The following is a 14,620-nucleotide window of genomic DNA, read 5'->3' on the forward strand; positions in this document are numbered from 1 at the left end:
AAACCAGTCTGGGATTCTGTGACTAAAGAGATCTTGTCTCCTCTGCACAGTTTGATCCAGTCATTACTAAACAGAAGCCACTCTTTCAAGTGGTGTGTGCCAAATAAACACTAAGACCAGAGGGCTTTGGGCTGTTTGTTCTCCTCTACTGGCCTGATTTAATGTGTTCCAAGTGCTTACCACAACAGTCTCTCCAGTAGTACTGTCAGTGGTTAGAACAGCAGGAGTGGAGCTGATGACAGCTGTTGCCAGCGGCGCGTGGATCGTGTTCGGGAGCTGAGCAAACTCTGGGTGCTTCTTGCGGATGTGCTGGACCATCTTTGTCTGCAGAGAGATGCAAGAGAGCATGAGGAAAACAGTCAGTAAGCCTGCTTCAGGTCAACTGGCATAAAACAGGATCGCAAAGTGCATAGAATCATGGAATGGTTTGGGTTGGAAAGGATCTTAAAACTCATCCAGTTCCAATCCCCCCTTGGACACCTTCCACTAGAGCAGCTTGCTCCAAGCCCCTGCATCTGACCTGGGCTTGAACACTGCCAGGGATGGGGCAGCCACAGCTTCTCTGGACACCCTGCACCAGTGCCTCAGCACCCTCACAGGGAAGAGCTTCTGCCTAAGAGCTCAGCTCTATCTCCCCTCTGGCAGGTTAAAGCCATTCCCCTTGGCCTGTCCCTACAGGCCCTTGTCCAAAGCCCCTCTCCAGGTTTCCTGCAGCCCCTTTAGGCACTGTAGCTGCTCTAAGGTCTCCCCTTAAGGAGCCTTCTCTTCTCCAGGCTGACCCAGCCCAGCTCTCTCAGTCTGGCTCCAGAGCAGAGCTGCTCCAGCCCTCGCAGCATCTCCGTGGCCTCCTTTGGACTCGCTCCAACAGCTCCATGTTCCTCTTGTGCTGGGGGCCCTGGAGCTGAAAGCAATACTCCATGTATGGTCTCACAAGAGTTGTTGGTCATTAGAGCTATCTGATGCTGAAATGTTGCCCCAAATGCCACAACCTATAAGGTTTATGCAGCCAAATATTCTGGGGACCATGTCCAGAGGTCACCTTTTCTGCATTTTGTTCCCCTACTCCTCTCCCTTGTAACTGTCAGGGAGGAATTACCAAGCCTTTCCATTTGTAACTGCACTCTGATAACATTACTATGCGTTCTTTCCAGTTCATTCCCTCTATTTAGGGAATTATTTTGCCATAAAACAACCAGGCTGTGCCTGCATTGTCATCAGGCAGCATGAAACCAGCACTCTGACTCAGAATGAAACAGCTTTGCTTGTGGACTGACAGATACCCCAGTGAAAGAGCTGGTTTTTACACTCAGCTATATAACAACCCTCATACCTTGCTGCTGTACTGCTTGGAACAGTGAGGGCAGCAGACTGGAGGGGTGGCAATGGTGCCTGTGAGCTGGGTGTGGGTGCTCAGCATAGGATCCGGCTCTCCTGGGCCTGCAGGACGCAGCTTCCGGATGCTTGGAGGTAGCTCAGCACCAGGATGGTTCTTCAGGATGTGTGCTTTGCGCTTGCTGGCACTCTTGTACACCTGCAGGGTAAAGATTTGGAGTGAAAATGGTGCAACCCTGATGTCTGTAGAGCAAACAGCTACCAGTTATCTTTATCTGGAAGGTCTGCATGTCACTTTAGATACTACATTGAGTTCAAGCCCCAAACAATTATAATATAATGCAGGAATATATGTTCACCTTCCAGTGTTTAATCAACCTGTAGAAGCAACTCTTTCTTGTGTAGCATGCAGAAGCCATTTGAGACATCATATGCCTCACCAAAACATCAAAGCAGGACATCAAAGAGGAAAACCTTTTGCCCCATATCTGAAGATCAAATGTCAGAGAAGCCACTGATCACCAAAGCTGTAATTTGTCCAATATTAATTTGTCATGAGGGTTGATGCCTCCATTCTCACACCGAGCATCACATTGTTTGAACAGCCTTCAGTGATCAACATACTCTTTTTAGGCACATTGACAAATGACTATTCTATAATATTACTTAAAACTATCTGGGTTTCATTTCCCTTTAAACAAAAGAAAGGAGGCATCATGAAAGAATGGTGACAGTCAAAATATGCTCCCTGGTAAATAAAGACCCACATGCATAAAAAGCAGAGGTCAGGGAATAAGAACAGGAACCCAAAAGCAGTGCAGGAGCAGCTTCAGGCTCCACTGAACACTGGGAATGACTGGCATGTGACTAAGCAGCTTAAAATAAAAGGGGTTAGAGGCTCACTTTTAGAACTGATGCAGAAACCAAAAGGAATGAGTGTTCAGTAATTAATGGACAGATTTACTACTTAGTCATGGGTAGCAAAAAGTTATGCAGGTCTAAGGGTGAGTGACTGCTGGCTGGATCATGGTGTTAAGTTTTCCAACTCCAAAGACAGGGGAAAGAACTGCAGTTTTCAATTAGCATTCAGCTGCCTTGGCCTAAGTGCATTTCATCTTAATTTCTTTGTTTGGACAGTACTGCAGGAATGTTGCTGGCAAGCACCCCAAAAGCAAGCTCCAAACCCTGTCAGATGTTTCTATGCAGAGACAAATTGGTTGCATACAGGTCTAGGACTGAGTTATCCTCCTACGGGTGTCTTCCTTACATACCTTATCACAGTACTGACAGAAGTAATCTCTGTTGGGTTTGATGATGGGCAACGTGAGCTCTGGCACCTCTTCTATTTTCATGTCTGGATGTCTTTTTGATAAATGATTCACCTTAAGAGGAAGAGGCACAGAGAAAAAGAGAGTATTACAGCTGGAAGCTGAGGAATTGCTGCTTCTCCTCAACATGCAGAACAGCCAGACCAAAACTGTAGCGACGGTAGCCAGCAGCACAGAAGCATTTGCTGCTGCAGGGGTTCTTGTGCATTCAGTCAGCTGCTGAAGGTCTTGCCAGATCTCATTCACAGTTTCTCTAATCAAATTAAGATGGGAAGGGGTAGACCAGCTTGCCAGAACTCTTGCAGCAGAGGTAATGTAAAAGGTCTCTACCCAGGCAGGTCTTTGCTAGCTGAAATCACAAACCTCATGAAATACTTGCAAATAAGCTCTCCTGCTGCATAACACCCTTTACATAGTGGCAGTTAGAGGGCATGGCCAGGAGAGGCTCCTCAGGAAGGGGAAGAAGCAAAAAATGGCAAGACAGTCAGGAAAACTGAGGCAGTACAGCTGAACCAGGTGATATATACATCCCACGTTCTGTTAAATACACACCAGCCAGCGTTACTTAGTGTTGAAATGGGATAGTGACAACCAAGCATACAACAAAGGCACACATTAAGACACACAGCTTTAAAACAAGATGTATCATCTTCGCTATGAAGTTCACCCAGTTTTACAGCATCCTTATGTTCCAGCCACTGAAATTCCATCTTCATTCATTAACTACGCATCAAAATGCAGAAGCTGGAAGGGAAACTGGAGTGCTCACCAACATGCCCCTGCGGCGGAAGCCCATCATGCAGAGTCTGCACTTGAACATGAAGCTCTCGTAGTCAGTGGAAGCGATCCGAGGCTTGAAGGTCTTGGAGCGGCTGATCCGATCCGCCTTCTTGGCCTCCCTCTCGGGGTTGTGCATCCTCTGCATGTGCTCTCGCAGTTTGTCCTTCCTCTGGGAAAGAGCAATCAGGCAGGAAAGCATCAGCACTGCTACTGCCTTACTACCTGTTACAAGAGCCACAATGCGAGTTGCTCAGATATATCTCTTGGGCTCACATCCTACCACGGTGCTGAACCTACTGCCTGGATGCAGTCCAGCCTTTCTGGATATACACACACTGTCTAGAAAGTGCTTCTTCACCCCAAAGCATCCAGTCCCTCAGTAGCCCATAAGAAACCAAGCGACAAGGAGCAGGCTGCTGCCATCACAGTCTTCCTGGCTTACAGTCTGCTCCATGTGTTCTGGTGGGATCTGGAAAGGCATTTGGATGCCCTGTGCTGACAAGACGGATGCCACAGATATCGGCATCTTGGCCAGGAATATTATTCCTGGTTTCAGCAAGAGGTTTCCTAATATCAGCAAGAGCTTTTCTTAACTAAACTAAGCAATGCAACCCAAGCATCTGCAATTGAGCTGCATAATGACCCAGTTCTTCATGAGAAGATGGAAGTGTCCTTTGCTACTGTATTATTAGAAGTAAGATTTGATAGGTGAGATGTTTATGCTAGGGTGAATCCTGCCCCTTGCCCATCAGAAATCAGTGTTGTCACTCCCATATGACACAAAGCAGCACATGCAACTTCCACATGTTTGTTTCATCCACCTTGGAGAACATGAACTCATCTACTTGGAGAAGGGTAAAGAATGGTGTTCCTTCTCCACCTGCACCAGGAATAACCCAGTGAGGACTCCCTTTACCTTGAACTGCTTGCCACACGTGGAGCACAGGAAGTCTTTGCGGTCCGAGTGGCGTAGCATGTGGAGGCGCAGCTTGTCAGGGCGGCAGAAGGCTTTGTCGCACTCTGTACACTGGTAGATCTTCTCTGAGTGGAAGCTGCGGACGTGCTTCTTCACCTGCAGTGGCAGAGAGTAAACAGAATTCATTCAGAAGAGAGAAGTATGTGGTAAAACAGTCTAGGGAACTCTTAGCATGAAGGAAGAAGGTTTTAACAGCTCTCTGATCTTCTCTGGTTTATAAAGTGCTTTATCGGAACAGTTGATACCTTGGCAATTGCTTCCATAAAGCCAAAACATTTGTATTACGCATCTGGATGGACAATTTGATTTCCTCAAGACTGATTCTTGAAGCTATTGTATAGATGGGTACTTAATAGGTGGCCAAAGACTACCATGTACCAGTTTTACTGCATCATCCTTGAGTTACAGCATTTATCTGAGGTTCCTTATCTTCATTTATAAGAAATCTAAAGACAAGGACCAATTCCTTTCCATCAGAGAGAATGGCAATTCCTTTGGCATACTTTGGGACTGTCCCTGACCCATCCAATGTTTTGGGTTTTCCCACCTCCAATAAAGTAACTAATGAGGTTTGATATTTCAAATCCAACCACTACTCAATATATGGATCCCTAATTAAATCTGTGCTGTCTCCTAGTACTTATCTGAAGTGGAACAACTTGATATTTGCTCCACATCAAAGTATTCAAGTAGGCAGCAGTCTGTGGTGACTAGACTTTATGATTCACATAGCACCAGCTGAAAAAATAAGGTTTAATCTCCAAAATAGACCCAAATTGCTGGGAAAAAAAGCCATGGGATGTCCTTCTGGCTTGATCAGTTCCACAGGAATGTTCATGGGGCATTAGGCTGCAGCACAGCAGTTCTGAATCATCCCTTTTCCTTGTTCAACCATTACAGAAAAGAAAGGGGTTTTGCCAGGATGGATTTAGTATTATGACTTTTCCGCATCTTTTCCTCTCTAACCTATTGGATAGTCTATCAGCTTCTATTGATTTAAACTGGATTTCTATTTCAATCAGGCAGCTCAGCAAAATTTCTCAACCTCTGTATCTCTAGGAAGGATAACGAATGTGTGCATGGTACCACTCAGTTCTTCCTTCCTGACCATCTAAATAGCATCCTGGAATTCTATTAACCATCTTCTGCAATGGCTGTGCACACTGCACAAAGCCGTTCCTTTATTCACTACTGCAGTGTAACCTCTTTCCCAAGCACAGTGCTGGGAAGAAGAATAATAAGCTCCCCACCTGAAGCCAAGTGAGAAGTCAGGAAGCAGAATATCCTGATCTGTTCTGGTGTTTCTGCAAGGATTCAAGTGAATTATCCTGACAGAAACAGTCAAGGGATTAAAGACTTAATACCACCATTTGTTTTGCTTCAGAGTCTGAATGACAAAGGACAAGGGATATTAAAGCACACGCAGAAAGATGGTTCCTTTTTGTGCCAAGGATCTGCACTGTTCGAAAGTAGTCAGGACCTCTGGTTTAGGAATCTCTGGAGCATAAGGAACCACTCTTCCTGCAGTGCAGTGCCAGGCTGAAGTACTACACCTGATCGTGTAGCAGAAAGAGCACTTCAGTGGCTTAAGACAGCATCTAGCAATGCTTGATGACTTTTCCTTTTCAATTTCCAAATGAGTTGGACCCTTTATCTTGTGAAAATGAACTGACATGCAGCATGACCCAAGAACAGCACTGCAAAGCTCACAGAGTGCTTACAAGGGACCTGGAAGGCACCTCACCTGGATAAAGTCTGGAAAGCGTTTCTTGCAGGTAGGGCAGGTGAAATAGCCATCGTTGACATGGATGGCCACGTGGTCTTTGAGCAGATCCAGGCGGTCAAAGGACTCGGGACAGAAGATGCAGGAATATGTTTTCTGGTCCATGTGGAACTTCATGTGGCTCTCGAGAGCCCCACTGTTGATGAAGCCCTTGTTGCAGATGTCACAAGTCAAAGGGCAGTTCCCTTCCCGCCCGTGGAAGCGGAGGTGCTGATCCAGTTTGTCCTTTTCCCTGAAGGCCTTCCCACACTGGAGGCATTTGAAGGGGCGAAAGGATTTCCGGATGAAGAGGTGCTGAAGAGCTGCATTCTGCAGGAAACAGAGCCTGTTTTTATTATCTATAGATTCCACGTCTATTTTCAAGGTTAAATATACTTCAAAACCAAAATGCTTTCATGTTATACTGTCCCCAATTCACATAAGCGGAGGCTGTGACAGGCAGACCTTAAGGGATAAACCTGCAGTTCCACACCATTAGGAGCACACAAAGCAGAAGTTTCCTCTCCAGTCCCTGTTTTCTGCCCATTTTTGTCTTTAACATGGCATTTTCCTGGTACACACCTGGCCCCTAAAAATCAGCATCTGCACCCAAGATCATGACAGAGATGTGCAGCAGTGGTTTAGCATTGCCTGGAAAGCTTCTGGTGGAACATACATTCAAGAGATGCTAGCCTAAAGCTTTCTGTTTTCATCAAAAAGAACAGACTCTGAAAACATTCCAGCAAGGGCAGAATGGCAGGTTTCCCAGCAATGGCTAAGAACTCGTGAGCAATTTGCCTGTCTTTGCCGTTTAGCATCCATCATATGCTAGAGCTTGAAAATGAAGAAGAAGAGAGATGAAAGACAAACTAAAGTGCTAAATCAAGAGGAGCTCTGATAGATTCTGTTGTCTACTCAAAGGACAGTTGATTATACACAGTCCAACTTGAAATTGCTTTTCTTGGTATTGCAAGAAACAACAAGAATATGGTGAATGGAGCATGATGGACTTTGTGTGAATATTCATCTTAAAGTTTAATGTTCTGGGCTGCTCTTCTCTATTTTTTTCCACTCCTACTGCACACTCTCCTTAGCCCCTGCTTTGCTTTGGTGTGTGCTTTCCTTAGGTCTACCTTTCCTGTATCATCCCATGATTGTTACCTCTTCCTTTTCTCCCCTTCAGATGAATGTTCTAGAGTCCCAACACCAGCACTGTCTGCTGGAGGAACAGATGCTGCTGGACACGCTACCTGTAGAAACAAGCAAGTGTGGCCTGCACCTGCATTTCAGTATCGGATGAGGATTTGTATGTTGCAAAGTTGGAAGTCCGTCCTACCTCTGCATGCACGAAACCCCACAGCACACTATCACCAGTAGTGTACTGAAAGCACATTGTAAGAAGTCTAAGGAATATCTGCTCTTCTCCAAACTAAGATATATACCTCATCTTTTACTGCTGTCTTCCCTTTTCAGATGTCACACACAGAACCTATACGATGATAGTTCAGAGAAATAGCACCAGAACATCCCTGGCACCTGTGCTTGAACACATTCAACGTTACACACTTCAAGAGATACGTGCCAGAAATCTGCAAACAGATTTCCCTGTTTCCTTTCTCCTCCTCTTGTGACAATGTCTGGGCTGATATGTGCTGTGTCTCTTAAGTGTGTGCCAACAGCTGACACTGAGAAAGTAAAGTCAGGAGCAAGTCTGCTGGAATGAGAGAACAGCTTTGGAATACTGTGAAGCGCTGTGCTAGAGATTATATTAGTGAACCTGAATGATCCTTTGCACCATCTGAACTGCAGAGGGAAACCTACACTTTCATTCCAGGAAGAGGAAGATGACAGCAACCGGGTTTGTTGCTGAATTGTCATCATCTCCGTTCTCCATTTTACCAGGGGAGAGGTGAGGACAATGGGAAATAGATGGATCTGCTAAGTCACGCCATGAGTGAGGAAGACAGGCATGTGCTGGGTGAAAATTCACATGTTGCTTGCACTCAGAAATAGGTAGCTTTCCCCTTAACTAGAGGGATATGCTAAGAAACCAAATAGTTGAAGAGATGCACTTTTAAGTTCTTAGCTCCACTATTACCATACTTTACTATTTGATCACTGGTAAGGTACCAGGATCTGACTGGTTAAGACTTCTATACCATGTAAATCAACATAGTCCCATTGCTATCTCAGAGGCTACAGAAGGGTGAAATGTTTTACTGCTTTTTGGTTAAATAAGCTAGCAGCTATCACAAGGAACAGAAAAAGAACTAAGTGTTGTCTCATCAGCTGATAACATTGATCCAGTGCAAACAAGTGCACAAACAGATCCTCCCAAACTAAGATGGTTATTATAGTATTTCATCCAGCAGTTTACACCTATAATATTCATCTTAAATTTGCAATGAATCAGTATGGAAAGAACTAGAAGAATGCAAATTGTTATTCAATTAACACTTAGTTCCGGACATTGGTTGCTTGAAGAAGAACAAATGTGACAATTCACAATGTGGAGGTCAATAAAGAAACACTAAACAGAAGTTGGACAAAACAACACGGAGGATGATGTTGCTATGTACCATTCCATTAGATACAGCAAAAACCCAAACCAAACCTACCTGCAGCTCCAGCTGAGCAGGCAGCATTGAGGGAGAGAAAAATAGTTATGTTATGCAATGGACTTGAAAACAGAAGCCTTTACTTCTGCAGGTCACCACAAGGGCCAGCTCTTGTAGCTGGAGTTTACTCTTTACTTAGGCATAACTCCCTTGAGGTTCTTGCCTTAGGAAACACTAAGGAGATCTTCAAGGTTTACCCTGTAGTAGTAAATGCCTGAGGGGAGTTAAAGGGCAAAGATAAAACCCACAGATCATCTTGAGAGTGTTTTGTGACCTTTCATGTTTTCTCAGAGTTGACTAACAGTGATGTGATGCAGACTGCAGAGCCACAGCAACAATGAAATGCTTTTAGCAGAAGGGAATAATTAAGGCAGGATGACAACAGGGCAAGGATTACAAGAGTGAAAAAGTTAAGGAGTAGGGGCTTCTTTTAACCTCAGCTTACTGTTTGTACTCTTTATTATACAACTGGTTGCGTTTCTTTCAGCACACGATTTGTGCTTTCCAAACCATATCTCTATCCCTGCCAGTGTTTGGGGTCAGCTCATTGACACTCTGGACACTGCCCAGAACTGAACTAAAACCAAGTATTCCTTTTGGCTGCAGACCAAAACCTTCCTCTCATTTGCTACAAGAGTATCTTGAAGGGTGGGTGTACCTTTTCAATACTGAGGACATCACTACCAGATTTAAGGCAGTCTGATCTCCAAGGAGACTCCACTCTAAAGCAGAGGCTGAAAGTGAACTGATCCTATCAGGATTGGAACCCTGGGGCACTAGAGATCAGTGCTTCCAGCTAGGATGAAAGCACTCTGAGCATCACTGCCTCAAAGCTTAGAAAAGTTGAAGCAGTTCACAAAGAATTACTGGTTTTGAGAATTAAATCCTAGATGAGTAATAAGGAAGAACTAGAGCTACACAGATCTCCAGGTCAAGACTTTCTACCTGTTCTTTGGAAGCAAATGATATATACACATCTTAAACTCGTATGTTTGCTTGTTTGCAGTATTTAAGTGCATGTTATGGGAAGGAGGTGCTGTGAATAGTTGGGCTGAATGAGTGCTCACAGGCTGCTAGAGCTTGCTGTGATTTTACACTTGCTAGTTTCCTTTTCTCTCAAGTTCTCATTGCTCACAGCCTGACGCAATACGGAAAGGTGCTACACAGCCATCCATCTGCCATTCTGCCCCTGCCCTGAAGCATCTCCAGGACTCTGCTGTAGGGGAAGTTAGGGAGATGTGGAGATAGATAGAAACATGTCACCGAGGACTAAACCACCACTGCACTTCTCTGAGTTGTCATCCACTTCTGATGAATTCCCAGTGAACAAAAGCTAATCCACAAGACAAAAGAACTTCAGAAGTCCTGTCCCTTTTTTCCCCACATTTACTGTCCCAGAAGATCTCAAGTTCACGTCTTAGGTTCAAAAATGCAGGGAAATAGGCAACACTTTCTAATCCCTTCTCCTGAGGAAGCTGTGGCATCTCGTATGCAGTAAATACCCACACTCTTCAATGTCAAACACTCAGCATCTGTCTTCATGCTCCATTATCCACCCTTCAATACATTCAGTAAAAATCCCCCAAGCTTTTAACATACCAAAGTCAAATGACTGTTAGGAACTTGTCACTCAGAGTGCATCTGATATGGTTTCTGCAGTCTTAAGGTGCCTCAGCCAAATTCTTCCTTTAAGATACTCACTGCACTTATGGGGGTAACACCACCACTGGTCTCATATATACTGCTATAAACTGAGAGCAAAATTTGCCTTAACATCTTCCTATATGGAAAAGTTCCTCTTTTCCAATCCTTTCTCATCCCCTCAAATGGATTCTTACCCCAAGTGCAGCTGCTCCCTTCTGTAATCAAAATTTTACACATGGAAGAGAAAGAGAAAGATTGGAGGCTAAATAAGCCAATCTCACACTTACATGGCTTGAAGGATTATTTGCTTGAATCATTTCCCTCCCACACACAGCAGAGGAAAACCAGCTCACTCAGTTGACACAGAGCTCAGGCTGAAAGCGTTTGCTGTCAGTACAGAAATCTCCTAGCACAGGTTTTAGTTTAAAGACAGGCAGGCTTTTCGACCCCAGGAAAGGCTTTTTTCACTAACTATCATCACCTAAATGAATCTAAACAGAGGTTGTGGCTCCTCTTTGGCAACTATTTGCAAGGGAAGAGTTGTGAGGGGCACAGATGGTGCTGTGAGCAAGTCTGTGCCACAGTACCATGATTCAGCTGGCTGTTTGAAGCACTCCTGCTTGCCAGCTTGGATGGACTGTGTTTCTGTGAAAGAATTCGTGTGCTAGAATTGAATCGGCTCCAATTGGTGACCTGTTCTCAGTAGCATCTCATGATATACTAGTTCTTTACATGAGATTTGCCTTCCTCTCAGTGCAGAGGCTGAAAGGAACAAGATGATTTATTTGGGATTCGGATACAGATACAACAGTGGGAGAGAGACCAGCTGGGTCCTGGCAAGCAGGCCCAGTGTTCTCCACATGGCAGCAAATGGAGAGGGAAAGAGGAGATGTCATCTGCTGTCCTCTTTGCTTACCCTGATACGCTTTGCTCGCCTCATGTCATCTGCTGTCATGGTGCTCTGCGTGGGCACCGGGCTCTCATCGTGCTGCGCCTGCATTTGTAGCGGGTGGTTTTCTGACTGCTGCTCCAGTGCAGACTGTGGCTCTGGTGGCACTGGAGTCTGCTCCTGCTGCTCCAACCCGTTCAGTGTGGCTTGTCCGGCCTCATCAAACTGCCCCTTGCTGGAAAAATGCAGCAAGTCCTGAAATCGCAAATCATACAACCAGTGATTATTCCCCCCACCCACTGAAAGAGGCTTTGATAATACTCAGCAGGCAGCAAGATCTCTACGTGCTCATCACAAGCTAGAAACAAGATGTTTCTACACTAACATGTTCCTGCTGCGGTCCATCGATGCTCTCAGCACATCACCTCCACCTACAGCAACATTCAGAGCGCCAGGGAAGCAGCGCTGCAGGTTGGTGACTCTCTTCATAGACTGGCTTGGGTTGGAAAGAACCTTAAGATCATCCAGTTCCAACCCCTGTTCATGGGCAGGGATGCCTCACATTAGACCATGTCACCCAAGGCTCAACCTGGCCTTGAACACTGCCAGGAATGGAGCATTCTCCACTTCTCTGGGCACCCTGTGCCAGCTCCTCACCACCCTCATAGGGAAGAAGTTCCTTATATCCATCCTGAACTTGCCCTGTTTCAGTTTGCACCCATCACTCCTTGTCCTATCACTACAGTCCCTGATGCAGAGCCCCTCTCCAGCACCCTTGTAGCCCCCTTCAGACACTGGAAGCTGCTCTGAGGTCTCCGTGCAGCTTCTCTTCTCCAGGCTGAACAGTCCCAATGTTCTCAGCCTGTCTCCATAAGGGAGGTGCTCCAGCCCCTGATCATCCTCATGGCCTCCTCTGGACTTGCTCCAACAGCTCCACGTCCTTCTGATGTTGAGGACAACATCTTAGCCACCATATTGTCTGACTTCACACAGACAATCGAAGTAACCCAGCTGTTAATAGCCAAAGAAGTTCTTCTACTCATGTCTCACGACTCCTACTGCTTTAACCAAAGGTGACATAAGATGATCCATGAGAAAACAACCAAAACCACTAGCAGAGACCAGGGAAAGCAGAGAATTTCTGCCTCGTTGTCACTTTGAAATATTATCATGTATTGTTATGCACTGTCTTCTTCTTTCTAACAAACAAGCTGGAGTGCTGGAGAGTGACAAACAAGCTGATTATACTGTGCACTGTGCCTTTTGCCATCCAGTTTCCAAGCTCTGCACACTCTCATCTACCCAGCTGCATGCATCATTTATATTTATCACACAAAGCAGTTTGCCTCCTCTTAGCATAAAAGAAAAGGGAGGGTGTTGGGAGCAGGAAGTACATGCCAAATATCTACATCCTTTTTGTAGAAGTTCCAGTAACTCCTCTGGGATGGAATTCTCTTGTATTACAAGAAAATAACCCAACATAGATCCTTACTTGACAGCACTTAATGCAAACTAAGGCAACTTAAAAGCCCAAGACAGGAGAGGGAGCACTAGAAGTATATCAGCTTTGGTACTGCCAAAGCACAAACACAGATGTGGGAGAAGAAAAACAGGGATGTGCTAGAAGGAGCAGAGCTGTTGTAAACCACAAATGCTTACCAGCTAAGAGACACTTAGAGCAATACACCAGTCAAATGTCTGGTCCTGCTCTAGGGGGCAAGTTGCCCCAGTTACTGACCCTAAACCGTGCTCACAGCACCCCGAGTCTCAAGCTACCAGGCAGATGAACTTGTGCCTAGTCCTTAGTGAGACAGACCAACCTCAAGGGCTTGGGATACAACTGTAGCCTCACTGGAGTGTACAGACACATGAGCTCTGAGCCAGGCACCAAGCTGGCAGGACACGAGGCACTGCTGGTCCAGAGGCCAGACACATTAGCATAGGACTGCACCCTGTGTCTCTGTAGTTAAGAGTTTGGGAACAGCATTATGCTTACTCGTCTAACTGGAGCTGGCTTGTGTCATGTCAGATTGCAGAGAGGGTGATCTCCCAACTGCCTGCACGTAATGCAGCATTTAGGGCAATGCTGCAGCCTCAGAAGATGAGTGGCAGGCATTCACAGACAATGTACATATTCCTCTCTCTCAGTCAGCACTGAACCATGAACCAGTAAGATGCCAGAGGAAAATTACCTCTCAGATAGCAGCTTTCAGCTGAGTCATAAAACAGAGCCACTGAGCCCTCCTGACACCTTTCAGCAAAGCTCTTGGTGGTAACCTAAGCATGGTCAGCAAGAACTCAGCATTTGACTTAAATACATCATACTAGGTCCCTACAGAATAAAACCAACAGCCACAAGCAAAGGAAATCCTTGCAGGAAGCACGCCTGCAGGAGGCTCTTTTGTTAATATTCAAACATCGTGAAGAATCATAGCTCAAACTGATTTAATTCTACCAGCAACAGCTCTAAAAGCAGGCTCCGACCTCCTGTTCCAGAAAGGACTAATACAAACCTAAATTCCCATTACACTTTTACTGCCTAAATTACTTTTGTGATGCTGCTCAAGTGCTGCAATAACCCACCTCAGTGCTACGTGCTTAGTGCTCAAAGTTGCTGTAGAAATGTGAGTGATTTTACAGTTCTTACAGAGGGGAAGCAGAAAATCACAGCTAGAAAAGCAAGAATTACTTGGGTGTAAGTCCCAAGCACACCCCCAGTTTGCACTGATACCCCAAGTTTACATCTTATGTGATGATTTTTTCCTTCTTTCCACCCCCCAAAATATACCTGTGTCCCTTCTTCACACTTCTCCCCATTTTCACTGGTTACTTCCATACGCATGAATTTGGGAGGGCGCCCGGGGCGCCTGCCTGGTCCAAACCTCCTCTTCCCTCGGCCACGACCTCGGCCTCTGGCTCTGCAGGACACATAGAACTCCAGGTTAGAGACAAAACAGGTTGGATTTGGAGTCTCCACTCATTGTACACATTCTCTCTCAGCATCATTCAACTCAGTAACCAGAACATACAACAACTGATTTCATTAATTGTGTGACCAAAAGGATTATTGGCTTCTAGCAACTCCTGTGCCATGGCAACTCTCCTACTTCCAGTGTGCTGGAAAGACGGAATACAAGGAAACCAATTTAAAACCTGAAGCTGTAACATCCCTTCCCCCAAAAGCCATGCAGCCATTGATGTCAGGCAGCAAACAAAAGGGAACTATTTTCTGTGTCAAACAAAAACCAAACCAGCCCAAAATTAAGCCACTTGCTAAGTTTCAGGAAAAGG

General features: G+C 45.4%; 1 protein-coding gene across 6 annotated transcripts in view; it reads right to left on the minus strand.

Moving 5' to 3' along the window:
• PRDM10 (PR/SET domain 10) overlaps positions 1-14,620 on the minus strand; it is a 44,219-nt gene that overhangs the window by 7,296 nt on the left and 22,303 nt on the right. For all 6 annotated transcript variants that reach the window (XR_013958208.1, XM_080631767.1, XM_080631765.1 and 3 more), the window contains 8 exons: positions 14,118-14,247; positions 11,357-11,584; positions 6,161-6,508; positions 4,357-4,512; positions 3,430-3,609; positions 2,604-2,714; positions 1,331-1,531; positions 181-324 (listed from right to left, as the gene is read on the minus strand). Coding sequence is in view for 5 of the 6 variants with exons in the window: in XM_080631767.1 (XP_080487893.1) it covers positions 181-324; positions 1,331-1,531; positions 2,604-2,714; positions 3,430-3,609; positions 4,357-4,512; positions 6,161-6,508; positions 11,357-11,584; positions 14,118-14,247 (1,498 nt within the window). In the remaining variant the exon portion in view is untranslated. The remainder of the gene's footprint in view (positions 1-180; positions 325-1,330; positions 1,532-2,603; positions 2,715-3,429; positions 3,610-4,356; positions 4,513-6,160; positions 6,509-11,356; positions 11,585-14,117; positions 14,248-14,620) is intronic.

Source organism: Psittacula echo (genome assembly GCF_963264785.1).
Source record: "Psittacula echo genome assembly, chromosome: 18".
In the NCBI taxonomy this organism is placed as follows: domain Eukaryota; kingdom Metazoa; phylum Chordata; class Aves; order Psittaciformes; family Psittacidae; genus Psittacula; species Psittacula echo.